The sequence below is a fragment of the Lepisma saccharinum genome, chromosome 8 (assembly GCF_977018435.1).
Source record: "Lepisma saccharinum chromosome 8, izLepSacc3.1, whole genome shotgun sequence".
Taxonomy (NCBI): Eukaryota; Metazoa; Arthropoda; class Insecta; order Zygentoma; family Lepismatidae; genus Lepisma; species Lepisma saccharinum.
This window is the reverse complement of record NC_139236.1, coordinates 82,644,108-82,671,471: the sequence shown is the minus strand read 5'-3', so window position 1 is coordinate 82,671,471 and position 27,364 is coordinate 82,644,108. Positions and strand designations below refer to the sequence as shown.

General features: G+C 38.7%; 1 protein-coding gene across 1 annotated transcript in view; it reads left to right on the top strand.

The window, feature by feature from the left end:
• LOC145991865 (uncharacterized) overlaps nucleotides 1-27,364 on the top strand; it is a 207,070-nt gene that overhangs the window by 143,713 nt on the left and 35,993 nt on the right. Inside the window, exons 61-66 of the mRNA XM_083127903.1 lie at nucleotides 7,132-7,170; nucleotides 8,898-8,915; nucleotides 15,303-15,326; nucleotides 17,667-17,690; nucleotides 19,730-19,747; nucleotides 26,010-26,033. Coding sequence (XP_082984029.1) covers nucleotides 7,132-7,170; nucleotides 8,898-8,915; nucleotides 15,303-15,326; nucleotides 17,667-17,690; nucleotides 19,730-19,747; nucleotides 26,010-26,033 — 147 coding nt within the window. The remainder of the gene's footprint in view (nucleotides 1-7,131; nucleotides 7,171-8,897; nucleotides 8,916-15,302; nucleotides 15,327-17,666; nucleotides 17,691-19,729; nucleotides 19,748-26,009; nucleotides 26,034-27,364) is intronic.

Here is a 27,364-nt window from a genome sequence, read left to right as displayed (position 1 = left end):
TTTTGAAACCCAATTGTCACCACTGGTCTTAAATATACAATTGTGAGGTTCTTATTATACCCCTTAAAAAATGGTGTTGAGCCCCCCCCCCAAAAGGAATTCCTGGATACGTGCCTGCTCAGAGAAACACAACGCCGTTGGTCTCATGCATCTACTGCACATAGGAACGAAGATATGGCCATGTGAAAATATGTAAACAAACTAACAAGTGGCCCACTTGACCGTCAGTACCACGGCATGTACAAGTATGAGATGTCGGAAGCCATTGGACAAGATGAAGACAGAACGTGTTAAAGGAAGAAAAAATACAGTAGACATCGTCAGCACCATGTATTTGACAGTGTTACAGCATAATGAAAATGACCATGACAGTATGTCGAAGAACCACTGCGTAAGAAGCGAAAACCTGTCAAAGTGTGTGTTCAAAGTGGTGGCCGTCAGCTGTGATACAGGCAACGAGGCGCCCACGCAAAGATCGTTGCACAGAATGTAGCATCTCGTAGGGAATGTCCCTACAGGCCGCAGTAATGCGGTGTTGCATATCCTCTGGAGTTATTCGCACATCACGGTAGACAATGTCCTTCAGCTTTCCCCACAGGAAAAAGTCTAACGGTGTCAAATCTGGGGAACGAGCCGGCTATTTGACAGGCCCTCCACGTCCAATCCAACGATATGGAAATGTATTTTCCACACATGATGTAGTGCGTCTTGCACTGTGAGCTGGGCACCCGTCATGTTGGTACCACATTTCCCTCCTTGTCTGAAGTGGTATGTCCTCCAATAGTACAGGCAGTTCATGTTGTAAAAACTGTATGTATCGGTCAGCATTCAGTGTCCCTTGTATAAAAAAAGGGCCAATGAGATGTTCACCCACTATACCACACCACACGTTCACACTCCGTGGGCGCTGGCGTTCCACTTGGCGAAGCCAATGTGGATTTGTCACTGACCAATAGTGCATGTTCCTTAAGTTGACATTTCCATGATTGGTAAAAGTTGCCTCGTCAGTGAAGAGGATACGTGACAAATCGGGTGTGTCGTGTCGTAACATCCATGTGCAAAACCGAACACGGTCCACAAAATCATTCCCGTGAAGTTCCTGATGGAGGGAGATATGATATGGGTGAAACTTGTGTGTGTGCAGAATGCGCAATACACTTCGCTGACTCCCTGGCAATTTCATGGGAGCTAACGTGCGAATTCACAGCAACAGCGGCGAGAACATTTGTTGCATCTGCCTCGCCTGTAGTTGGCTTGTTCCGCACACGTGCTCGTGGTGTTACACTTCCGGTGTCTCTTAATTTAATAAGTAACTTACCAAACAGACGTCGAGATGGTTGTCGTCTGTCCAGATATGTCTCTGCGTACACATGGTAGGCTTCTGAGGCATTCTTTCGGCATTCCCCATAAATCAGGATCATGTCCGCTTTTTCTATGTTTGTGAACACCATAATCTTCGCTCTTACCACTATGACTGCTTGCTATGAACTAACACGATCTCGAGGACCTGCTATCAAAACTTGCTCTGCGTAAAGGCAGTTCTGTCAGGCACCTGAGAAGTCTTACATGCCGTGGTACTGACAGTCAATTGGGCCACTTGTTAGATTGTTTACATATTTTCACATGGCCATATCTTCGTTCCTATGTGCAGTAGATGCATGAGACCAACGGCGTTGTGTTTCTCTGAGTGTGCTCTTTTATATTATGCATGTTATTGTATATCGTTCCATTTAAAAAAATATGACTTTGCTCCAGATGCCCCATTTGTCGATATTTTTCGACCCACCCCATACCTCCGATTTACGAGCCCCATTTGATATTATTGTTTCCCGCAAACCTCACATCGCTACTGTTTCAGGTTTCTTCGCTATTTCAGGTGGTACTTTTAGGTGCCTCACGCAGTATATACGCTGTTTATAATAATCATGTTCCAATTAAGAATGGTCAAATCTGGATAAAATTTGGTTTTCGAATATCCTAATTATCCAACTATCCAAAATGAGTTCATTATCTGAATAGTTCTGTTTTATCAGTTTTAGAGACTTTCCGCATGTTCATTTATTCGTTCTATCCATATTTCTACTGCACTGATTCTCAACACGAGTGTCCGTTTATCCATTTAACAGAACCTCCGCAATTCTTTAAAATACTTTACGTATCCTTGCCTCCTACATTTTATTTGCAATTTTTCACTCTTTTCTGTTTTTGGTGTAACTTCTATGTATCTTTCCATCTTATTTTCTTCATTGTTCTCTTCTGTGTTTGCTGTACAGACCGTGCCAAAATAGGGAGAGGGTATTTGGTTTTAATTATCTCTCCATTATCATTTTTTTAAATATCGCTATATGTTAAGCCTATTTACTGTTAATGATGATCGTAAACCACCTCAGTGCACGCTGAGTAGCAGACTGACTCACATTCTCACTACAGAGAGTTCCGACATAATGTAAGCTTCGTTCATGAATGAATGACTTGATTAATTCACGTGTCTGCCACTTTTGGCTAATTGCGAAAATGGTGATGAATGATGAAAAGATGAGATGACAATCACAAACCCATATGGACAGCACACAATTCCCACAGAGGATTACACTGGCTATGATTCCAGACGACAGAGTCCCGTTAGTTTATTACATGCAATTGTACTACGTGGAAGACAGGTTGACATTTGGATGTATTCACAAAGGGTCATCCCTTGGGGGATGAGTACGTGGAAAGGTAACAGAATGACAAAGAAAAGAAATTAGAATGAATCATGTTACTAAAGCATAAAATATCAGTCAATTTTCTAATGCGCTATATAAAAGATCCCTGCTCTACTTCTTTTTAATTACATTTCGCATTCATTCCCTAGTCTTATCCTTGCTTCACAAGTTGCAATAACTGAAAATTATTTTTCCAATGTTTTGTTATGAGTCCATTTTTTTACTCAGACTGTTTAGAGTGGAATTTGAACCATTCCACAATATCCTCTGTGGCAATTGAACCCTGGGAGCCTTTCATTACAAGATGTTTAAAAAGCTGAATGGTTTCGTTCAAGATTATGTTTGTAAGGGGAAGTGGGGAATTCTGGTTTCTACACCTCCCCTTTTTGTTGCCTAAATTTTTACTCCTGTACTACTATTAAATGTCAATGCTTTATGGATAGTTGCTTATCGCTCTCCCCTAGAAATGATCTGTATACAACACTGTTTACATGCGTCCATCCATTCTGGACACTTATCCATATCTCAAACTACTGGAACATTAGATACAAAAATACGAATAATCATGAACTGATATCACAAAGTGAGTAGCGTTTTGCACACAAATATTTGGGACCTATATTTTGGCAGAAAGGGCATAATCGAACTTGGGACTTAAGTTGGAGAGGAAAGAGAATCAAAAAGTTGTCCATCTCATTGAAAAAAAACCCATCCAGAACTATTTAACTAAATAACTGTTATGTTTGACAAATTATAAAACTACTGATTTTTCTCGTTGTTCCTTATGCCACAGGAGATTATCAAAAATATCCTTAACTTGTAAATATTTAATTTTTAATAGCCTGAAAATTAGGTGGCCAATTGATCCCCCAAACCCCTTGTCCTCACCAAGTTACACCTGGTACCTTCAAACCTAAAACAAGCGACTTCACAGCAAGTTGCTGGCTGGTCGCTGGTGATCTCAAAGCAAGTTGGAAAAACTTTCTCGAGACTATGGCTCAACTGAAGAAAACATGTTGGCACATCTGCCAGTGACCACGACCATTCAATCCTCACTGTCCCCCTTCCCCCTTTCCTTCCCTTCCCTTACCTACCAGATCGTAAAACCCAGGGTACAAGGCGCTGTAGCCATGGGGCCAATTTGCCGAAAGGGTATGGTTAATCACGCAAATTTCGAACACCATCTCGGTCACGCACCATATTTCATCTTCTGACTTAAGTGCAGAATGCTTTCGTGGTTAGGGAGGCTTGTTAGTTTAAATCTCTCAGCACAAGTACACTCTAACAACGAAAACATTTAACCTAACCTGGCCTCAGAAGACGAAATACGGAACTAGACCAAGAATGGGTTTGAAATTGGTGCAATAAGTGAGATCAGTTGCAGAAAGTCGGCAGAGAAAATGGGAGCCGTCTGATAGGGACAGAGGGAAATTCGTAGACAGCGATGCCAACGCCTCCCTCGCACTTCTTCGTACTATTGTTAAGAATGGGACTAACAACACTCTCGAAATCGCGATTCCTTTCAACATCCAGCCGAGGCTTAACGGCGCAAGAGTAAATGACACTCCTGCAGGAATATGTGTTTCCTTCTATTCTGAACCCAGACGACAACTTTCCCCTCTTATTTTCAACACAATGGGTCCCCTCCCCACTATGGCATTGTTGTGCATTAATGGTATGATGCACAATTCCCAGGACAGTGGATTGGTCACCATGGTCCCAAGGAATGGCCACCCAGATCACCTGACCTCACACCCCTCAATTTCTATCTGTGTGGGCATCTCAAGCAGATGGTGTATGCTGAGAAACCCCCGATAAAAGGCACCTACAAGAACGTATTCCGCACACGTTTGACCACATTTCACTGGACATTCTCATGCATGTGCAGTCAGAGTGGATACGGCATCTATGGTTGTGCACGAGACATGACAGTCATTACATAGAACATGTACTGTAGCATGCCGTTGGTAGGTGATATTCAAACTTTGAGTGCTCATAACTTGTAAACGATACAAGACATCAAAGAAACAATTACACTTTTGAATTCCTGAGCTCAAGCTAGTGTAATTTGATATTCTACATGTCCCCTCCCATTTGAAGATTCAAACCTGCATTCAAGATGGCGGATTTCAAGATGGCGGCCATGGTTGCGGCCCCCCTCTACTAACATCTAATATTACCAGATTTCACATTTACCTGTCAGGTTTCAAAATAAAAGGGTGTCCAAAGACTTTTGACTCACTCTGTACTCTACTTACAATATTAGACATATTAAGAAACCAATCAGTACTTTGCAGTTGGATTCACTACCTACAAACAACTGATTAAAATTTTAGTAAGCACCATATATGTATGTGTGTGTGTGTGTGTGTATGATATGTACAGAATACCCATAAATATACTTGAACATTTGAGGGTTAAGTCATTAGTCATGGCAACTATTTCCTTTTCACGCGAACAGGGGACAACACGAAAAATCTAAGATATACGTTTGAAAGTGTATGGAATGTACCTTCGAATGAAGAAACCACATGAAGTCTGGATGCAGGAGACTCTTGTAGGAAACAGGCAGAACACAGGACATTGGTCAACAGTGTTTTAATATGACATGAACAACAAGTATATAAGACTACACTGTTTAAGAACCTCCAAAATATTCACCCATGTTATCCACTGCTCGTTCCCAGTGATGGAGCAGGTACTGAATAACATCCACTGCATATGCAGCACTAATGTGTCCCACCTCTCGTCGAAATACTGTTACAATCTCTTCTTTGTTGGCAAACAGTTTCCCAGGCAATGGCTTCCTCTCTTTGGGGATGAGATCATAGTCACATGGGCTTAGATCAGGAGAATAAAGTGAGTGTGGAAGAACCTCCCATCCCCACCACTGTAAGTGATGCTTCACAATGTCCGCTGTCTGAGCTGTTGCGTTATCGTGTAGGATAATGGTGTTGTCAAAAACTTCTGGACATTTGGTCTGTACTGCACAGCACAATTGTGACACCAAAAATGAAGTGTAATATGCTGCATCAGTGTGCCCCTTATGCACTGGATGGCACACAAGAACACCTTGATGGTCATATGCCACAATTACCATAACTTTTGTGGACAACAGACTTTGTCGAACCTTAAGTTTCCGTGGTGACCAAGGATGATGCCATTCACTTGATTATCGCTTGAGTTCAGGTTCATACGCATGTGCTCATGTTTCATCGACTGCAATTATGAAATTTAACATGGCATGTCCTTCATTCTGAAAACTCACTAGATTTATGCGACATGTTTAGTAGCGAGTCCACTTCTGTACCTCCGTTATATGATATGTCACCCACTTTGCTCAAAGTTTCCACATCTGTAGGTCCTCGTGTAAATTCGACACACTGTTGAAGCTGGTATTCCTGTATGCAGTTATAATTCAGCCAAAGTCCACACCTGTTCTCACATAAACATTGTTCAATCACCATAACCCGTACATCTTTGTCCTTGGACACAGAATGCCCACTGCGAGGCAGATCAGCAGTTGACACTCTGCCCAGTTTGATGGCCTCCACCCACCTCGCTACTGTTTGATAGGGCATTGCATGCACACCCAGTGCTTCCCGTAGCTCTGTATGGTGCCTTTCTGCCACAGAGAACTGCTATTTTAATGTACGAACGTTGCTCCTGCTTCATGACCTCCATTTTCGAATGGTGTCACTCACTGACTGAAATTGGGTGCATGCTTACTACCCCACCGTTGTTCACATACACCATCTGGTGGCTTCTCTCGAAAGTACATTCCATACACTTTCAAACGTATATATCAAGAGTTTTCGTGTTGTGCCCTGTTCTCGAGAAGAAAAATAGTCACCATGACTTATGACTGAACTCACGTATATTTTACGTAGTTCTATGGTAAAATGGGGATGACGTCTGCAAGTGAAACACTGAAGGAGAAATAGTTTCCCGAAAAAATGTATTTCATCCACTTTGAAAGGGTTGTGTTAAGAACGTCTGCAAGTGACACTGATGAAGAACTAGGGTTGTGTTAAGAACTGTAAGAGTCATCACAAGTAGAGAAATACCAGCGAAAATAAAAAACTTCCTCTTTCCTGTGTGAGTGTTACATGCACACCATTTCTGCTTGGGAATCAAAAATGTCAGAAATTTAAAATTTGTCCATTAGGAGAAGTTTTAATATGTTATGAAAATATAGCATCATACATATTACATACATGCAAAAAGAGTAACAACTATTCATAATATTATTAATTATGTTACGCATTATATGAATATAACAATTTTTGGGCAATCATATATGTTGGGCAATCACTATAATATTTTTGCACTCTTGCACATTATAGTTTACATGGTACTTATCATATTTATGTGAATATTTAATTAAAAAATATTAAGAGCTCAAAATATCGAATTTATTCCTCAGCACTTTCAAATGCAATTTCAAATGCAATTTCAAAAGCAGGTATGATCAGTAATTATATTGATTTTTTTTGTATTTTTAGTGCTAAATGTAATAGACTACTTCTAAAAGTGTAATTCAAAATCAATTGCTTTGGACTGAACATGAAAAATTAGTTAAGAACTTTTAAGTTTATAGAAACACTATTTTTAAAGAAATATTAAATTATCTTCTCTTGTAGCATTAAAAATTATCTCAAGATTGTATAAGCAGAAAAAATTTGTTTCATAATGCTTCATTGCCGATAATATCATGTAATAAGTTCATTAATAACATAGGTCTACAAAAAAAATATTTTTAGTTGCCCAAGATATTTGAACGAATTTATGGTATTTTGGTTGTGCTGAATTCAAAACGTACAACAGTTTCGCTAAGTTGGCTCTAGTTGTTGAGAAACTTGATATCCCTTGATTTTAAGTTTATATCAATAAGAGCTGTAGGTGTTGACACGAAATAGGGCATGGCTTCTATTTTAGAATATAAAAATATTTCTCTAGTCCATTAATTGCACACAATATATTTATTAAAACTTCGTTTTTCTTAATTTGTTTTATTTTTGAGTTTATTTCTATAATTGAGGGGAATAAAACATGCGTTCTTCATGCGTAAATGATTCTGATGGATTGTGCTGCATTTGTGGTGAATATTCTGTGCAGAAACAAAGAAAACAGTCACTGACTTTGTAAAGGAAGCATATCTTGCATATTGAAGTAGTTTGTTAAGTCTTGGATAAAGGTGGCAAGTAGTTCATTATATCTATACATCCTTTCATGGACTGAGTATTGAGAAACTAAAAACTGGAATTCTTGATGGGCCTCAAACTCGTAAACTCATTAAAGATTTAAATCTCCCAAATTTTAAGAATGATATTGAAGCTTCTAAGGGAAAGCCAAGGATCATCCAGAACTGTAGTTCCAGATAAGTAAGTATTGAAGCTTCTACATGATTCAGTTATGTCTGAGTTGTCAAGGACTTTTTCGGCAATCACAAACATAAAAACTATGAAGAACTGGTGCAAAACCTGCTCACAAACTTCAACTATTTTGTAATTAATATGATCATAAAGATAAATTTCCTCGAAATGCACTTTTGACAGTTTTCCACATAATCTTGGTGATCTTAATGGAAAACAAAGGGATAGGTCCAACCAAGATATAAAGGAAATGATGGAGGGAATATTTGAAACAGATGGGACAGATACAAGATAGCAGATCAATGATGGTGATTAGGAGGGGTGTGGAGGACACTTCCCACCCACTTTTTTGCTTCCGCACTATGGTCTCTTAATGATAAGCCATGGCTACTAAGGGAGACTAACCTGTCCTTACACCTGCCCCTTCCCCGTTTCTGTACCCAATCCTCGCTGGTGTGGCAGACTATTGTTGGGATCTTCAATGTCATTATTCCGACACCCTACACACAAGAAAATCTCAGAAACAACGTTTTTCTCACCATTAAGTGTGATTAACAATAAGATTTCATGCTTTTTTATGTTCTTTAAAGGACAGCCAAAATCAAAAACTAGAGCCAATTTAGAAAAACTGATATCATATTCGAAATCACAATGGCAAAGAAACCCTAAAATGACTAGTGTGTAATATTTAAAACCTGAAAGAATGATATTATGTATTCTTTTACATTTTTCTATCCTTAATTTCACATCTATATATAATTATATTAAGTATGTACGATAGCCAACAAATATTAAAAAATAATATCTATATTTCTAGTTTCTTCAGCTCTTAAAGGTAAGGTAATTTAAACATTAAATGTGGATTTCCTTCAAAATAATAGTTACTTTATATGAAGAAATTTGATTTTATAACAAGCGATCAATGTTGTTATTGCCTGTCAGAACGTTAAATGACGATAAAATACTTGATTTTATATTTAACAGTAGTTCTTGGTTTCCATTCATTACTGATACTTAATGTTTGTTAAAAATATGTCTGTTCCTTCAATTACATTAAGAAAAGGAAACTGATAGGAAATTCTACATCAATAATACATCATAATAACAAGAATTGTATGATCATTTTCATTTTTTAAAACTGGTGGGAGTTAAGTTAGAATTATGATTACTTGACATGTCCTTCCCGGACGTATGAATCTTGTTGCTGGAAGTTAATGGAAGTGCATGTGATAATTTTTGTGCTGCTGTTATTGTGACTTTTAGTGCATTTCATTATGATGTACAATTTTGTCTTAATTGCATAATCAAGATAAATAGATTCTGAATCTATATGTTAAAACGTAAGTCCTGAGTTTTGTTCTTTTACTGCAAATCTTAATGTTTTCCCGTGCCATGGGAGGTATCATGCGTATACCAATATACAGTCTCATGTTGCTTAGTCTCAATTTGTATTGAGATAAATATATTCTTATGGCCATAAATATCCTATGGTTGAACCTGGCACGACCGTGTCAATAATCTGGCGCACACAACGTGAGGCTTGAATACATTGTACATTAGCTACGTTAATCTTTGGTAACATATTTTAGATTTGCAGTTGACTCAGAACTTTTGATGCACAACAATGGAAAAGAAAATATTAAAAAGTGGAAGCAAAGCTTCATATGTTGATGAAAGCACAGTTCATGTGTTTTGCTGTGAGACTACATCAAGGCTTGATACGTTTGTTTGCACCGAGTGTCACAATACTTTTCATTTGAATTGTGCAAAGCTAAGGCACCAAAGGAAAGTAATTCTCCTGGTGAATTAACATGTCTCGCATGCAAAGAAATACTTGCAGTTCCTGTTGTTCCTGTTACTGCTGATTTGCTCGTGTCATTGCAGCAAATGCTGGAGGCAAATTCCAGCAACCTGAAAGCTAAAATGGCAGAAAATTCTAGTAATCTTGAACTTAGAATCCAGGAAAGGATTACGGAAAATGCTAATAATCTAGAATCTAGAATGCGCGAACATTCTGATAGCTTGGAGGCTAAACTCCAGGAAAATATGAATATCTTGGAGCACACTAAAACTAGAAGAAAGTAGTAGAACTCTTGAGTGCCGGCTAGAAGCAAGGATGGAGGAGAAACTGTCCCAGAGTTGTTCACAACTCGCTGCGTCCAATTCAGAGATGGGACGGAGGATCGAACAACTGACTCTGCAAATGTCTGAGGGACAGCAGAAATTGAAGGAAAGCCTTGAAATTGAGTGATGAGCTTACGTCAAGCATGTCAGTCAAATTCTCAGCAGCTGGAATCTAAACTCCACGAAACAGTTGTTTTGTCAAGGAAAGAAGCTGAGCACACCAAGGAGGACTTCCGAAAGGAAATTACTGAAACGCAGAGCGGCTTCAGAGAAGAAATGTCCAGAGAGTTGGACAACCAGGTGACCAGTATGGTATATCATCTGAGAGAAAACCTGAATTTGCAAGTTGAAGAGACGGTGGCGGAAAAACTTAAAGGAATGAAGGGTCATAGAGAGAATGCTGAAGAGTGGAAAAATGATATGGAATCCAAACAAAGGAAGCTTTCTTCAGACATGCTTCACCTTTGTGATGAAGTGGCTCCGATTTCAACCACTTTAAGCAAGTTGCCACTCTCCGGTGAACCAGAGTTACCGCAGGTAGACAAGCTGGGAGCGTCTTTTCAAATGTTGCTGTCTCCTAGTCGTTCTGAGGTCTCTTCGGGGCAACGAAACCGTACACATGTAAAAAAAAGATGCCACAGAGAGATCGTTTCCAGTTCTTCAGGCAGCAAGTCGACTTTATTGGAAAAGAGAACAGAAAGAAAATCTCGAACCAATGCTATGCATGGTGGGATGACTCCCCGGATGGCAGACCTGAATTCCATGTGGAAATTCGACGGAAATATTATAGCCACTTTGGCTGAGATTTATCTGAAGGAGTTAGATACCAACCTTGAGATCCTTTAGATCCCGCATAGATAGAGGCTGGAGTTTTTTCCTCGTTTGCTAACGGGCATGGCTTATCATTGGTTCTACTCTCATAAGAATGATTTCCACACATATTCAGATTTCCGTAGGGCGTTTAAGAGGCATTTTGCTTCTTCAGAGGCAAAAGAAAGGGAGTTGGCATCTGTACGGGCCAAAAGGTACAACAAAAACAATGACAATAATTTGGAAGAATATGTTTGGTCTGTATACTCTGCTTACAGAAACCTGAGTAGCCACTACACAGAGCAGGAGGTGGTAAACCTCATAATCGGCCAATTGCCTTACAGAGTAAAGCAATTGTGTATGGCCCACACTCCCGTAACTGTTATTTGCTTGCATATTTTGTTAAGAGATACGAGCAAGCGGAAGAGCAGGATGCTTGGTGAACTGCATGGAGGAAGGAGAATCCTACTCACCAGAACAACCGAGATATTCCAAGCAACTCAGTAAACAGAAACCCGAGGCAAAATAATTACCGTGGAGATCGCTCTGCAGGTCCATATAGAAACGGCAATCGTTATCGCCAACAATGCCAAAATAGGCAGAGACGTGAGTATGCTGCTGCCCAATAAAAACCTTGTGAGAGACCACAAACTGAGAACCGTTTATCTTCACTGGAGCACAGTGAACCTTTGACGGAAGATCGTAGCTCTCCACGATTGCCAGTGGTGAGCAGTGGCTTACAAACAGATGCTGCAGTGTCGTACCCTAGTAACGAGCAGCAACAGAGCGTCGAGCTGACCAGAAATTTTTGCTGGGAGAATGGAGCAAATCTCGACCAGGTGCGGGATTTTACCCCATGCCTGGCATAGAAACGTCCCCTTCTCATGTCAGGTGGTCTCGGATAGAACTGGGGCCTGCAGAAGATATTTCCCAGTCTGTAAATAATGATCTGAAGCTGGTGTTTGTTATTAATCATGAAGAAAGTGAGTGTCTTTACAATTTGCGTCAGGCTAGTCAGTCTGAAAACTTTGGAAGAGCGCCTGAGTTCAAGGCACGTGTAGCAAATGTTGATATCACTTATATAGTGACACTGTAGCTGAAATATCTGTTCTGAGTCTAGATATTTGGAAGAAAATAAAGCAAAATTTTCCAGGGGCCATGTTACAAGCTACTCCAGAGGTGCGACTTATTGATTTTGCTGGAAAAAGTCGAACTTGAGTTGTGGGAAAATGCAGAATCGTGCTGGAAATTGCTGAGAGCACCTTACCTTTAGAATTTTTTGTGAAGGATTTGCCTTCAGACTTATTATTGGGTTATTCATTCCTGGAGAAATATGAAGCAGAGATCAATCTCAAGCATAAAAAATTGTATCTAATGGTGGATGGAGAGCCAATTGGGCAAAAGCTAGATGATGATGATTCCGTTGATCAGCAGATGAGCGTCCGGAGGATTGAAGCTAACTACGATAAATGGGCTACACCGCTAGAGGATATAAGAGAGAAGATTGAATCAGTGAATTATTGACTAAGGAACAAAGAGTCGAATTATTTTAGTTATTTATTGCACATAGTAAGGTGTTTTCAGGGAGGCCTGGCACAGAAAAGGGCTTAGTTTGTGACATTCATCTGTACAGTAAATTTCCAGTGAATCAAAGACTTTATCCAGTTGAGTTGCAGAAATTCTTATGTTTTCTTCACGTGTATTGCCAGTGTGTCTACCTGATATTGTTCAAAATGCTCTTCAATATTGCCTCATTGGTTAATAACAATTACAAATTGTTTTTGTACATGCAGATCTATCCAAGATTGTACTAAATTTCTAGCCTGAATCCGAAGATGGTGAGAAAGACTGGCAACTTAAGGTTGTACAAGTGCAATTACAGGAACAATGTGCTGTGCAGAGGCGGAAACTGAAGCAGAAGTGCCATGCTTTGCAGTTGAAGGAGGAGGACCTGGTGCTGCTAAGAAGTCATCGTCCAAGTTCAGCTGTTAACCAGACCATTTCCAAGTTGTTTTATTTGTGGACAGGACCATTCATAGCTATCCAAGCGAAATTCATCACGTCAGTGTTATTGGACACAAAAACCCGCAAGGAAGCGTGCAAGGTGAATTTCGACAATCTAAATATTTTTAATTGTTCTCCAGACATGAGGAAGATACTTTTAGAAGGTTGAATCCAAAATCTCCTAGACTGTGAGAGCTTCCACGAATCGTCGTCGATTTTGTTTCTCAATGGAGGGGGTGATTGACATGTCCTTCCTGGACGTATGAAAAGACTGTTGAAGTACAGCATCCCACCTTATATATATGAATCTTGTTGCTGGAAGTTAATGGAAGTGCATATCACACCAAGCACAATTGTGTCCATTAATTTGTGTATCCTTGTGTATTTGTTTTCAATCTTTTTATTATTATTATTATTATTATTATTATTATTATTATTAGTGTGTAGACGAGCCTTTGTTCTCAATTTTGTATTTGTTCTTTTTGTGTCTTCTTTATGTTTCTCTCTTTCTTCCTTGTTTGTTATTGTACAAACATTTTGTAGGTAGAATGTATTTAGTATGTATATGTATCCATCGGGGTTAGGTGGTAGAACAGCCACAGGCTGAACCTCGCCCTTTAATAAAGGAAAATTGAAATTGAAATTGAAATTGAAATAATTTTTGTGCTGCTGTTACTGTGACTTTTGGTGTGTTTCATTATGATGTACGACTTTGTTCTTAATTGCATAATCAAGATAAATAGATTCTGAATATATATGTTAAAACGTAAGTCCTGAGTTTTGTTATTTTACTGCAAATCTTAATGTTTTCCTGTGCCCTAGAAGGTATTATGCATATACCAATATACAGTCTCATGTTGCTCATTCTCAATTTGTATTGAGATAAATATATTCTTATGGCTATAAATATCCTATGGTTGAACGTGGCACCACCATGTCATACTCAATGTTCATATTTGAACTTTACAACCAATAAGTAGGAGTACATTTTGTAACGTATTGTTGAGATGTCCGAAAAGAATTACGAAAAGAACTTAAACACCCCTCCTGAAAGTGGACTATGTCTCGCGAGAAACAGCAGTGTCAGTTGCTTTTGGTGCGAAGAAGAGCAGCGAACGAGCATGGGAAGCTTTTGGAAGGCCACGCAGTTTTCTCCTTGTTAAGACTGAAAATGTAGTCTTGTCGACTGAACAGTAGTTCGCAATCACATTAAGAAGAAGTCAAAGCTCTGAATCGGTGACTGACCATTGTTAGTTTTCGATATCCACGAAAACTGTAGGGTCTAAGTTGGTTGGCCCGGAAGCTGCAGTGAGGAAGATGGAAACGTGTGCCCAGAAGCATGAATCTGATATGATCACGTGATCATCTCGAAAGGATTTTGTCAGCTGTTCCAGAGAGTTTTCTTCTAATTGGATCCGAGTTTGCAGAAAGGAAAGTGAAGTGAAAAACTTAGTGCTAAAGTGAGACGTGATTACTTTGATAATAAAGAGAGCTCTCGTATTCAGTAATTAAAGTGGTTGTTACAAAAGGGTGAAACAAAAGCACTATTCAGAAAAAAGGTAGAGATCTCAAAACAGGCTAGCCTTTGGTCATGTAAGTAAATGAGGTAATATTCGGTAATTATTTTTAAACTCAATTATTATAAGAGTGTGTAGCTACAGAAATTTATTTTGTTTTCTCAATACAATCCAAAGTGCCGCTTTAATCCTCGTATTAAGTTGACTTTTATAAACCAAGGACAAGCGGGAACTCAGCGGCCTTTCACTTTAAATCTTATAATTGTTTACTAAAGGTTATTCTTTAATAAATGTAATTTTTATTGGATACTCAACTTGAGAGTATTAATAAAACCTGAAAAGGAATTGTTTCCCGCTGATCGAAAGCAAGAAACGACGCAAAATCCAGTTTTATCGTTACAATTTCTTAAGAATGTAAGTACCTAATACTTAATGGGAAAGTGTGTATTTGTGCTGTGTTTAATAATCAACCAATGAAGAAATTTGAATCAAAATGCCAGAATAATTAACCCGCAATTTTATTTTTTCAATGAAAGCATACTGAAGGAGATCTTACAGGATAGATAACTCGCAGAATGTTATTAAAGAATCAATAAATATATTCAGGAATGAATGACGATATTACAAGAAAAAATCTTAATAGTGTATATCCCCACAGCATGGTCTATTTATAAAATTAAATATCCTTGATATTGTTCTATTCCTTATTGCAAATATATATATATATATATATATATATTTTTTTTTTACACATGGAAAAAAAACAGATGTTGGTGGAATTACGAATGGAGGTAGGTTTTAAATTGTATTTTCCTATACAAGTCAGCACTATAAATGTGAAACACATTCATAAATTAAAACAGATTATTCATAATTGTTACAGTAAAATAGTTTGTTATTCACTTGTAACTATGTTTAAAGTCTTCATTAGTTTGTCAGAAATATCACAGGGCATATCTAAATATTTGTAATTTATTTTGTTATAATTCAACGAATTCTGGTTATTATTGAACTCCATTACTTGCTGAAAAGTTTATTCGTTGTTTGAAGGTTTAGTAATAATTATACTCTACTTACAATATTAGAAATATTAAAAAACAAATCAGTACCTTGCAGTTGGATTCACTATCTACAAATAATTGATGATTAAAATTTCAGTAAGCACCATATATGTGTGTGTGTGTGATATGTACAGAATATCCATAAATATACTTGAATGTATGAGGGTTAAGTCGTATTTCTTTTTCTTGCAAACAGGGGACAACACGAAAATCTAAGATATACATTCGAAAGTGTATGGAATGTACCTTTGAATGAAGCCACCACATGAAGTCTGGATGTAGGAAAGAGGCAGAACATAGGACATTGGACCACAGTATCTTATTATGGCATGAACAATAAGTACACAAGACTACACTGTTTAAGAACCTTGAAAGTATTCAACCACGTTATCCACTGTTCCTGGCCAGCGAAAGGGCATGTGCAGCGCTAACATATGACACCTCTCGTCAAGATATTGTTACGATATCTTCTTTGTTGGCAAAGTTTCACAGGTTATGGCTTCTTCCCTTTGTGGATAAGATCATAGTCACATGGGCTTAGAGCAGGAGAATAAAGTGGGTGTGGAAGAACCTCCCATCCCCACCGCTGTAAGGGATGCTTCACAATGTCTGCCGTGTGAGCTGTTGCGTTATCGTGTAGGATAATGTTGTTGTCAAAAACTTCTGAACATTTGGTCTGTACTGCATGGCACAATTGTAACAACAAAAATGAAGTGTAATATGCTGCATCAGTGTACCCCATACACACTGGATGGCACAGAAGAACACCTTGACGGTCGTATGCCACAATTACCATAACTTTTGTGGGCAACAGATTTTGTCGTACCTTATGTTTCCGTGGTGACCCTGGATGATGCCATTCAGTTGACTGTTGCTTGAGTTCGGGTTCATACGCACGTGCCCATGTTTCATCGACTGCAATTATGCGATTCAACATGGCATGTCCTTCATTCTGAAACCTCACCAGGTTGATGCGACATGCTTAGTAGCGAGTCAACTTCAGTAATTCCGTTATGTGATGTGGCACACACTTTGCACAAAGTTTCCATATCTGTAGGTCCTTGTGTAAAATGCGATGTACTGTCGACGCCGGTATTCCTGTATGCAGTTGTAATTCTGCCAAAGTCCAGCACCAGTTCTCACATAAACATTGTTCAGTCACAATAACCCATACATCTTTGTCCTTGGACACACGATGCTCACTTAGAGGCAGATGGGCAGTTGACACTGCCCCGTTTGAAGGCCTCCACCCACCTTGCCACTGCTCGATAGGGCATGGCATGCACACCCAGTGCTTCCCGTAGCTCTGTATGGTATTACAGTGCATTTCTGCTACAGAGAACTGCTATAATAATGTACGAACGTTGCTCCTGCTTCATGACCTCCATTTTCGAACGCTGTCACTCACTGACTGAACTTGGGTGCTTGCTTACTTCCCAACCATTGTTCACTTACACCATCTGGTGGCTTCTCTCGAAAGTACATGTCATACACCTTCAAACGAATATATCAAGAGTTTTTGTGTTGTCCCCTGTTCTCGAGAAGAAAAATAGTCACCATGACTTATGACTGAACGACATATATTTTATGTAGTTCTATGGCAGAATGGGGATGACATCTGCAAGTGAAACACTGAAGAAGAAATAGTTTCTCGAAAAAATGTACTTCATTCAGTTTGAAAGGATTGTGTTAAGAACTGTAACAGTCATCACAAGTAGAGAAATGCCAGCAAAAATAAACAACTTCCCCTTTCCTGTGTAAGTATTACATACACACCATTTCTGCTTGGGAATCTAAAATGTCAGAAATTTCAAATTGTCCATTAGGAGAAGTTTTAATATGTTATGAAAATATAGCATCATATATATACATACATGCAAAAAGAGTAACAACTATTCATATTATTATTAATTATTTTATGCATTATAAGAATATAACAATTCCTGGGCAAACACTATAATAATTTTTGCAATCTTGCACATTATAGTTTACATGGTACTTATCATATTTATGTGAATATTTAATTAAAAAATATTAAGAACTCAAAATGTCGAATTTATTCCTCAACAGTTTCAAAGGCAATTTCAAAAGCAGGTATGATCAGTTATTATATTGATTTTTTGTAGTTTTAGTGCTAAATGTAATAGACTACTTCTGAAAGTGTAATTCAAAACCAATTGCGTTGGACTGAACATGAATAGTTAATAACTTTAAGTTTATAGAAACACTATTTTTAAAGAAAATATTGGCCGCGGTGGCTCAGTCGGTAACGCGTCTGACTACCATGCTAAAGGTCCCGGGTTCAATCCCCGGCCGGTTCAAATCCGGGAACTTTTCTAACGGTGGAAGCGGCCCCGGCGCCTACCCAGCGTCGAATAACATGGGTACCTGGGGGAAACCCTGGGGGGTAAAGGCGGTCAGGGGCGTGATGCTGATCACATCACCCCCATTAACGACCGGATCAAGAAAGTGTGGGGCGTTACCCCCACACCCCCTATACGCCTTCAAGGCGTGGTGCTATGCACAGGGGAACACTTTACCTTTTTTTATGAAATTATCTTCTCTTGTAGCATAAAAAATTATCTCAAGATTCTTTAAGCTGAAAAATTTTGTTTCACAATGCTCCATTGTTGATACTATCATGCAATAAGTGTATTAATAACATAAACATAGGTCTACAAAAAAATATTTTTTTGTTTAGTTGCCCAAGATTTTTGAACGAATTTATCGTATTTGGTTGTGCTGAATCCAAAACGGACAACAGTTTCACCAAGTTGGCTCTAGTTGTTGAGAAACTTGATATCCCTTGATTTTAAGCTTATATCAATAAGAGCTGTAAGTGTTGACATGTAATAGGGCATGGTTTTGATTTTAGAATATAAAAATATTTCTCTAGTCCATCCATTTATTTAAACTTCGTTTTTCTATATTTGTTTTATTTCTATAATTGAGGGGAACGAAACATGCGTTCTTCACGCGTACATGATTCTGATGGATTGTGCTAAATTTGTGGTGAATATTCTGTGCAGAAACAAAGAAAACAGTCACTGACTTTGTAAAGGAAACATATCTTGCATATTGAAGTAGTTTGTTAAGTCTTAGATAAAGGTGGCAAGTAGTTCATTACATCTATACATCCTTTCATGGACTGAGTATTGAGAAACTAAAAACTGGAATCCTTGATGGGCATCAAACTCTTAAACTCTTTAAAGATTTACATCTCTCAAATTTTAAGAATGATATTGAAGCTTCTAAGGGAAGGCCAAGGTTCATCCAGAACTGAAGTGCCGGATAAGTAAGTATTGAATCTTCTACATCATTCAGTTATGTCTGAGTTGTCAAGAACTTCTTCGGCAATCACAAACATGAAAACTATGAAGAACTGGTGCAAAACCTGCTCACAAACTTCAACTATTTTGTAATTAATATGATCATAAAGATAAATTTCCTCCAAATGCACTTTGACAGTTTTCCAGATAATCTTGATGATCTTATTGGAAAACAAAGGGAGAGGCCCCACAGAGATATAAAGGAAGTGATGGAGGAAATATTTCAAAGCAGATGGGACAGATACAAGATACCAGATCAATGGTGGCGATTAGGAGGGGTGAGGAGGACACTTGCCACCCACTTTTTTGCCTCCACACTATCGTCTCTTAATGATAAACCATGGCTACTAAGGGAGACTAACCTGTCCTTCCAGCTGCCCCTTCCCCGTTTTGGTACCAAATCCTTGCTGGTGTGGCAGACTATTTGCTGGGATCTTCAACGTGATTGTTCCGACACCCTACACACAAGAAAATCTCAGAAACAACGTTTCTCTCATCATTAAGAGTGATTAACACTGAGATTTCATGCTTTTTTATGTTCTTTAAAGGACAGCCAAAAAAAAAAACTAGGGCCAATTTAGAAAAACTGATATCATATTCGAAATCACAATGGCAAAGAAACCCTAAAATGACTAATTTCGTTGGCAATAAAAAGTGTGTTTACCAGTGTAATATTTAAAACCTGAAAGAATGATATTATGTATTCTTTTACATTTTTCTATCCTTAATTTCACATCTATATATAATTGTTTTATGTATGTACGATAGCCAACAAATATTAAAAAATAAAATCTATATTTCTAGTTTCTTCAGCTCTTAAAGGTAAGTTAATTAAAATATTAAAGGTGTATTCCCTTCAAAATAATAGTTACTTTAATATGAGAAATTTGATTTTATAACGAGCGATCAATGTTGTTATTGCTTGTCAGAATGTTAAATGATGATAAAATATTTGATTTTATATTTGACAGTAGTTCTTGGTTTCCATTCATTACTGATACGTAATGGTTGTTAAAAATATGTCTGTTTCTTCAATTACATTAAGTAAATCAAACTGGTACGAAATTCTACATCAATAATACATTATAATAACAAGATTGTATGATCATTTTTCATTTTTTAAAACTAGTGGGAGTTAGGTTAAAATTATGGATACTCTATGTACATATTTGAGCTTTACAACCAATATGTAGGAGTACATTTCTTAAGAATGTAAGTACCTAATATTTAAACTGGAAAGTATGTATTTGTGCTGTTTTTAATCACAGACCTGCGTTTTGAGACTTTTTGAATATTGTCTTAACCGCAATGACTGATTTCAATGTTTTTAGATGAGCTGAATTGGAAAATGACCCCCGTTTTTCTTCATCACGTAAGGATTTTTCACAAAATGGAGTTAAAAATTTAAAAAAAATTGGTAAAAACGTATATTTGGACCATATTTTATTGACATAAAAAACGAAATATCCAGCGTTATACCTGCAAATTTTGAGTTTCAGACTTATCGAGTTGCTACAAGTCCTTGTAATACCGTTTTATCATGCCTTCAAAGCTTCTTCGAGAGCATTTCCTTTTGTAAGTCATCTGCAGTAGTCCCCCATCATGATGATGCTCCGGTTGCCCTGATACTGTCATTCCATCTGTTTGATGTCTTGGTGGAACCTTTCACCCTATTATTCACTGACAGCACCAGTAGAATGAAGTTCTGGAAGCCATCAAGTTCATTTGCTTCAATCTGGAGCCAAGGAGCTCTGCTGATTCTTTGGTTAGGCCCAAATCTCTGACCAAGTTGTTTAACTCCATTAGGGTGAAGAGTTGAGCCTCACTGGAGGTACAGTAGTATCGCCGAGGAATACATCACTTGAATCTTCACACTCGCCCTCAGAATCTGCCGCGGTTTCTAGAGTTTCTGGAGGTGAAGGAACCAGAATCTCGATTCCATGAGACACTAGACACATTGCAGAGGGTAGGTTTCGATATGAGATTTCCTTCCTATTTTTCAGACTGAACCCTTGTATGTTGCAAGAGCAAAAATAACAGTCATTACTATGGTTGAGGGGCAAGAAACAGAATGATTCATGGAGCGCAGTGGAGGAGTGGTTGAATGTGGATTTTTGGATCACGCGTCAGGGACCACCCACCCTCAGAGGAAAACTGAACGTCTGACAGTAGGTCATTCACTCATATATCCTTGTCTCAATAGTATAAATTGAAAGTTATGAGGAACAGCTTATATTTTAAGTTACGGAAGATGCTACTAACTGCTCACTTACCATGTAAGGCGATACGTGGGGTGCCAAATCCAAAAATCGCATTTTGAGCAATAATGATACGTGATGGAACGTTTTTACTATTTCCGTCACGTTATCAGAGTGAAAAAATACATAGGAATCAGCCATTCAAGTGGAAACAATTTTTTCATCGCAGACCTGTGAATCAAGCAATGAAGAAATCTGAATCAAAATGCAAGAATAATTAAGCTGCAATTTTATTTTCTCAATGAAAGCATACTGAAAGAGATTTTACAGGAGAGTGTTGACAAGAATAACGTCTCACGGAGTTCTCTCTTTATGTACAACATTTATTTACACTTCTACCCTTCGCCGTATAAACCAGGTGGTTATAATTAAAGTGATGGTGTTCAGAGTGGTACAGCACGGGCTGTAATGAGAGTAGCAGTCTAAAACTTCATAGATATGGTTATGAAGCAATGCGCTCGCAAATAAAAAAAGTTTCAATTCCCGCCACCAGGGTAAAAAAAATGGTGCTGTAAGCAGTCAAAACATGGTATAGTTACAGGAAAAAGGCAGGAATGATCAAACTCATGAGAACAATGGTTATGGCATGTTTATTAGGAACTATGGTTACAAGAACTGTTCAATATGGCCTCCCAATTCAGCAACATGCTGCATTCGTAACACAGCATGGTCGACGGTTGCTCGCAGCATGTCTGGTGAAATCTGAGCGACATGTCGTTGTATGCTAGTCTTCAGATCAGGCACAGACCGGACATGTCCCTGATAGACACGATCTTTTAAATATCCCCACAGCCAGAAGTCACATGGATTAAGGTCGGGGGATCTGGAAGGCCATGCATCTGGAAACTGCCTAAAGATGATACGGCCATTAGCGAAGGTTTCTCGCAGCAAATCTTTCACGTGGCAAGCAACATGTGGTGTTGTCCCATCTTGCATGAAAATGGTGGTGTGTTCACAGTTCCGTTCTTGCAAAGCTGGAATCATGTGTTGCACAAGGAGGTCTCTGTAATGTGCAGATGTCACTGTACACCTAACAGGCACTCGAGGTGTCATCTCCTCAAAGAAAAACAGACCAAGAATGAAGGAGCTAGTGAACCCACACCAAGCAGTCACGTAAACTGAGTGCAATGGTTGTTCCTGCACAACATTTGGACAAGTGGAACCCCATATGCGACAGTTCTGAGTATTCACTGCACCGTCCAGAGTAAAATGTGCCTCGTCAGTCCACAGAATATTCACCGGCCACATGTCATCCACTTCCATGCGTGCCAAAAACCGATGGGCAAACTCACGGCGGCGTTGTGGAATATCTTGGGGTTTCAATTGGTGCACAGTTTGAATCTTGTAGGGACACCAGTGTAAAATGCACCTCAAAACCTTGCGAACTGTTGACCAGGGGGGTGACTTTTCACGTGCCACAGCTCTAGCATTGGTTGCAGAAGTTGAGGCATGTGCTGCACGGTCAGCTACAGCTACAGCAACTTCGTCCACAACTTCCTCTCCCTGGTGCAACACCCAATTCAACTGTTTCCTCGAATTTCATCATCATCTTCTTCAGCCCATTAATTGACATGGGCCCTCTTCTCAGCCCTTTCTGTTGGCGATATTTCCGCAGTGCAGCATTACTATTGCTCCCATTCTGGTAAAACAACTTCACTAGCAGTGCACGGTATTTCTTCACAATAGCCATTGCTTTTTACATGGAAAAATTCAAACTGTTAATGTTCGGCGAACATTCACATCACTAAAGGAAAAAAAAGCAACAAGAGTCACCAACAACAACCAGGGAGCTCACACAATGGTTAGGCAATGTCACCGACTTTGACGTCAGAGTTACGAAAAATTCCACGTTTTCACTGCTTACAGTGCCATTTTTACCCTGGTGGCGAGAATTAGAACTTTTTTTTCCATAATCCACGAGCGCATTGCTTCATTAGCATATCTACGAAGATTCAGACTGCTAGTCTCATTACAGCCCGTGCTGTACCACTCTGAACACCATCACTTTAATTATAACCACCTGGTGCATATATTGTCATTACAAATCCAATATCAACTGCTCCTGGGTGCCTTTTGCACTTCTCAGGACTTCACTCTACGAGCTCAATATTTACCATAGCGCTAACCCACCCCAGCTATTTATCACGCAGAGGTCCCTACGCATTCGGCGCTTACTCTCTATGTTCATCAATGCATCCAAAAAACTGTCAATGCATTGAGGGATGGTCACTTTCTGCGATCTGAGAGCATAAGAAAGACTGTAACAAGTCGGAACCAGTATTTATACCTCCGACAAATGACCCACCCCCAAAACCGGCAGGGTAAGGCCCTATTGTTACCTTTCCAAAAGGTGTAACCTGCTGGTTGTGTGCATGAAGAAATAGAATAAATTAATCTCGTGGGAAGCGTGAAAAAGGTCCGGGATCAAATTAATGCACGAGCTTGAAGTAAAGCTACAACCAACAGCTACAAATTCGAAATTATTGAAGGTTATGGCCAGCCTTTAGGGCTACCCCCTCAGTCTCAAAGAGAACCAATGCCTATTATCGTGCGATCTTAAATAGAACGCAAGAGTCAATTGTTCCCCATTCACTAACCAAAAAGGGAATTGTAGGCAAACATAAATGATCACAAAATATCATGGAAAATTACACTGCTGCAATTCAGAAAAAATTATCATACAAACACAAAATAAGTACATGTATAGAATCTACGCCCTTTTATAGGTTTCGACACTACTTTCCTTTTTTTACCAATAATGGATTTTGTTCTTTCTGCTTTTTTGCTTTAATCGAAGTTTATGAACAAAAGGTGAGGCACAGAACTGTATGAAAATTTCGAAGAATGCTTTTGAGTAACAATTTTATTTATATCCAATCATGAACAAGAAACAATTGACTTCTCCAAATAACAACAATATAAAGGATTGATTTAAGGTATACAATTCTAAGTTTACGTATCCTTTTTTAGAATTTCCCTCAAACTACAACATTAACAATTTGACTGTCATTCTTTGTTTTGTCATTAGCCATGGCAGTAATGTATACATGCATTTTACGCAAAATTACAAAGTTCCAGCGAATGCTAATACACGCACGAGTTCCAATTGAACCTCATTACATAATGCTTCTAGTAATTGTGAACATATCAAGAAATTTCGAACATTACAATTTATCGATATATTAACCTCTTTTATCGCGTATCATTTCCAATTCTTTTGACAATAAACAATCTTATAATTTCTATGACTATTTGATGCTCCCAGTAATTACTTATTTATTGGTGCCCACCTCCGTGTGCGTCTTATTTTTAAATTTTTAGGAAACCGCAATTGTAAATAGCAAATAGCTCGCGTACGCCAGGGTCTTCGCTTGCAATTCTGGCAAAAATGCCTCAAGTTCATTCGCGTTACTATTAATGCGCAATCCAAAAGGTAGTTTGACACTAGGGGTGTGACGAAGTATTGTAATAACGATTTTGAAGCAACTAGCCCATTTGTCGTTTTCGTCGTATTACACTCTTTCTTTATATTTTTGATTCGGTTAAGTTAAACATATTCCAATCCATCACAGTCCGCGAACTTGCATTCTTTTTGCAATCAAAAGGAGGGAGAAAACAACACTGTACATACCTCCATTAGATTTCGCATAGAGTACCAGACATCAATCTCTCACAACCAGGTACGGTAAGACACTACAAGTCGTGGCTTCCTTCACGTGTCGTCTCCAGGATATTAGCGTCACACACAGGAACATATCTGGGTTCGTATTCAATCACCAACATGGATACTGATTCGTGTTATTGGAGAAAAACACCCAAATCAAACTGGGCAGCGATCAGCTTCGTACATTGGTCAAACGCAGCCTTCCATGTAACGTATAGAACTAACCAGAGAAAGGAATGAATACTGCTTCGCGATATAATGTCCAATATTCGTAGAGAGAGAAAACTAATTCATGGTGCGCGCAAAAAAGGAAGAAATCAGAATTGGGTTAAGTCTCGCCAGCGAGGCAACTTGCACACTTAACCATGCGGCGCACGTAAAATTCTCTCCACACTCGTGACCCAAAGTCACGTCGTTCTTATCGCGAAGATTACAGGATCGGAACTGCTGCTGCTTTTTTGCTCGGGAAGCGAGCACGGAGCGAGGGGTCGGTGGAGACCTCTAGCGTGATAAATTATAATCAGGGAAAACAACCAAGACGCAAGGCGTAGGAATAAAATGAGAAATTGTGACGTTTTTCCACGCGAAAATACAATGCGTAGAAAAAAACGTCACACAGGGAAGCCGTTGAGGGAAACCAACTGTAGGCTTCCCCGACTACCGGGCAAAAGCAATTGAAGGGCCAGGGGTAAAAACGATGAATGTTCATTCGAGACGATTTACCAGGAAATGAAAAACAAGATTTTTCTATTCATAAATGCGTCAATATATGCAAAAATAATAATGCGTTTTTCAGGCACTTCTCACCGTTTCCCAACCAAGGTCGTTCTCATTCTTATAGTACAGCTTCTGAGCTATCAGATGGTGCTGTAATCTCAAAATGGGCGAAAAATCGACATTCATCGTTTTTCCCCCTGGGTCTTCAATTTCCAGCTGTGTGCTTAAACACCACACAGCAATAGGTAACTCGCAAAATGTTATTAAAGAATCAATAAATATATTCAGGAATGAATGACGATATTACAAGGAAGAATCTTAGAAATATTAATAGTATAACCCCACAGCATGGTCTATTTATAAAATTAAATATCCTTGATATTATTCTGTTCCTTATTACAAAAAAATATATATATTTCTTTTTTACACATGGTAAAAAAAACAGATGTTGATGGAATTACGAAAGAAGGTAGGTTTTAAATTGTATTTTTCTACACAAGACAGCATTATAAATGTGAAATATATTCATAAAATAAAACAGATTGTTCATAACTGTTACAGTAAAATAGCTGTAACTGTTAAAAGTCTTCATTAGTTTGTCAGAAATATCACAGGGCATATCTAAACATTTGTAATTTATTTTGTTATAATTCAACGAATTCTGGTTATTATTGAACTGCATTACTTGCTGAAAAGTTTATTCCTTGTTTGAAGGTTTATTGATAATTATACTCTAATTACAATAGTAGACATATTAAGAAACAAATCAGTACTTTGCAGTTGGATTCACTACCTACAAATAATTGATTAAAATTTCAGTAAGCACCATATATATATATATATATGTATGTATGTATATGTATATGTGTGTGTATATGTGTGTGTGTGCGCGTGTGTGTGCGCGTGTGTGTGTGCGTGAGAGAGAGAGAGAGAGAGAGAGAGAGAGAGAGAGAGAGAGAGAGAGAGAGAGAGAGAGAGAGAGAGAGAGAGAGAGAGAGACGTACAGCATATCCATAAATATACTTGAACATATGAGGGTAAAGTCATAATTCATGGCAACTATTTCTTTTTCTTGCAAACATGGGACAACACGAAAATCTAAGATATACGATTGAAAGTGTATGGAACATACCTTCGAATGAAGCCACCACATGAAGTCTGGATGCAGGAGGCTCTCGTCGGAAAGAAGCAGAACACAGGACATTGGACAACAGTGTTTTATTATGGCATGAACAACAAGTACACAAGACTACACTGTTTAACAACTTTCAAAGTATTCAACCAGGTTTTCCACTGTTCGTTGCCAACGAAGGGACAGCTGCTGAACAACATCCGCTGTATGAACAGCGCAAACATGTGCCACCTCATGTCAAAATACTGTTACGATCTCTTCTTTGTTGGCAAACAGTTTCCCAGGCAATGGCTTCCTCTCTTTGGGGATGAGATCATAGTCACATGGGTTTAGATCAGGAGAATAAAGTGGGTGTGGAAGAACCTCCCATCCCCACCGCTGTAAGGGATGCTTCACAATGTCCGCCGTGTGAGCTGTTGCGTTATCGTGTAGGATAATGGTGTTGTCAAAAACTTCTGGACATTTGGTCTGTACTGCATGGCACAATTGTGACACCAAAAATGAAATGTAATATGCAGCATCAGTGTGCCCCTTACACACTGGATGGCACACAAGAACACCTTGACGGTCGTATGCCACAATTACAATAACTTATGTGGGCGACAGATTTTGTCGAACCTTATGTTTCCATGGTGACCCAAGATGATGCCTTTCAGTTGACTGTTGCT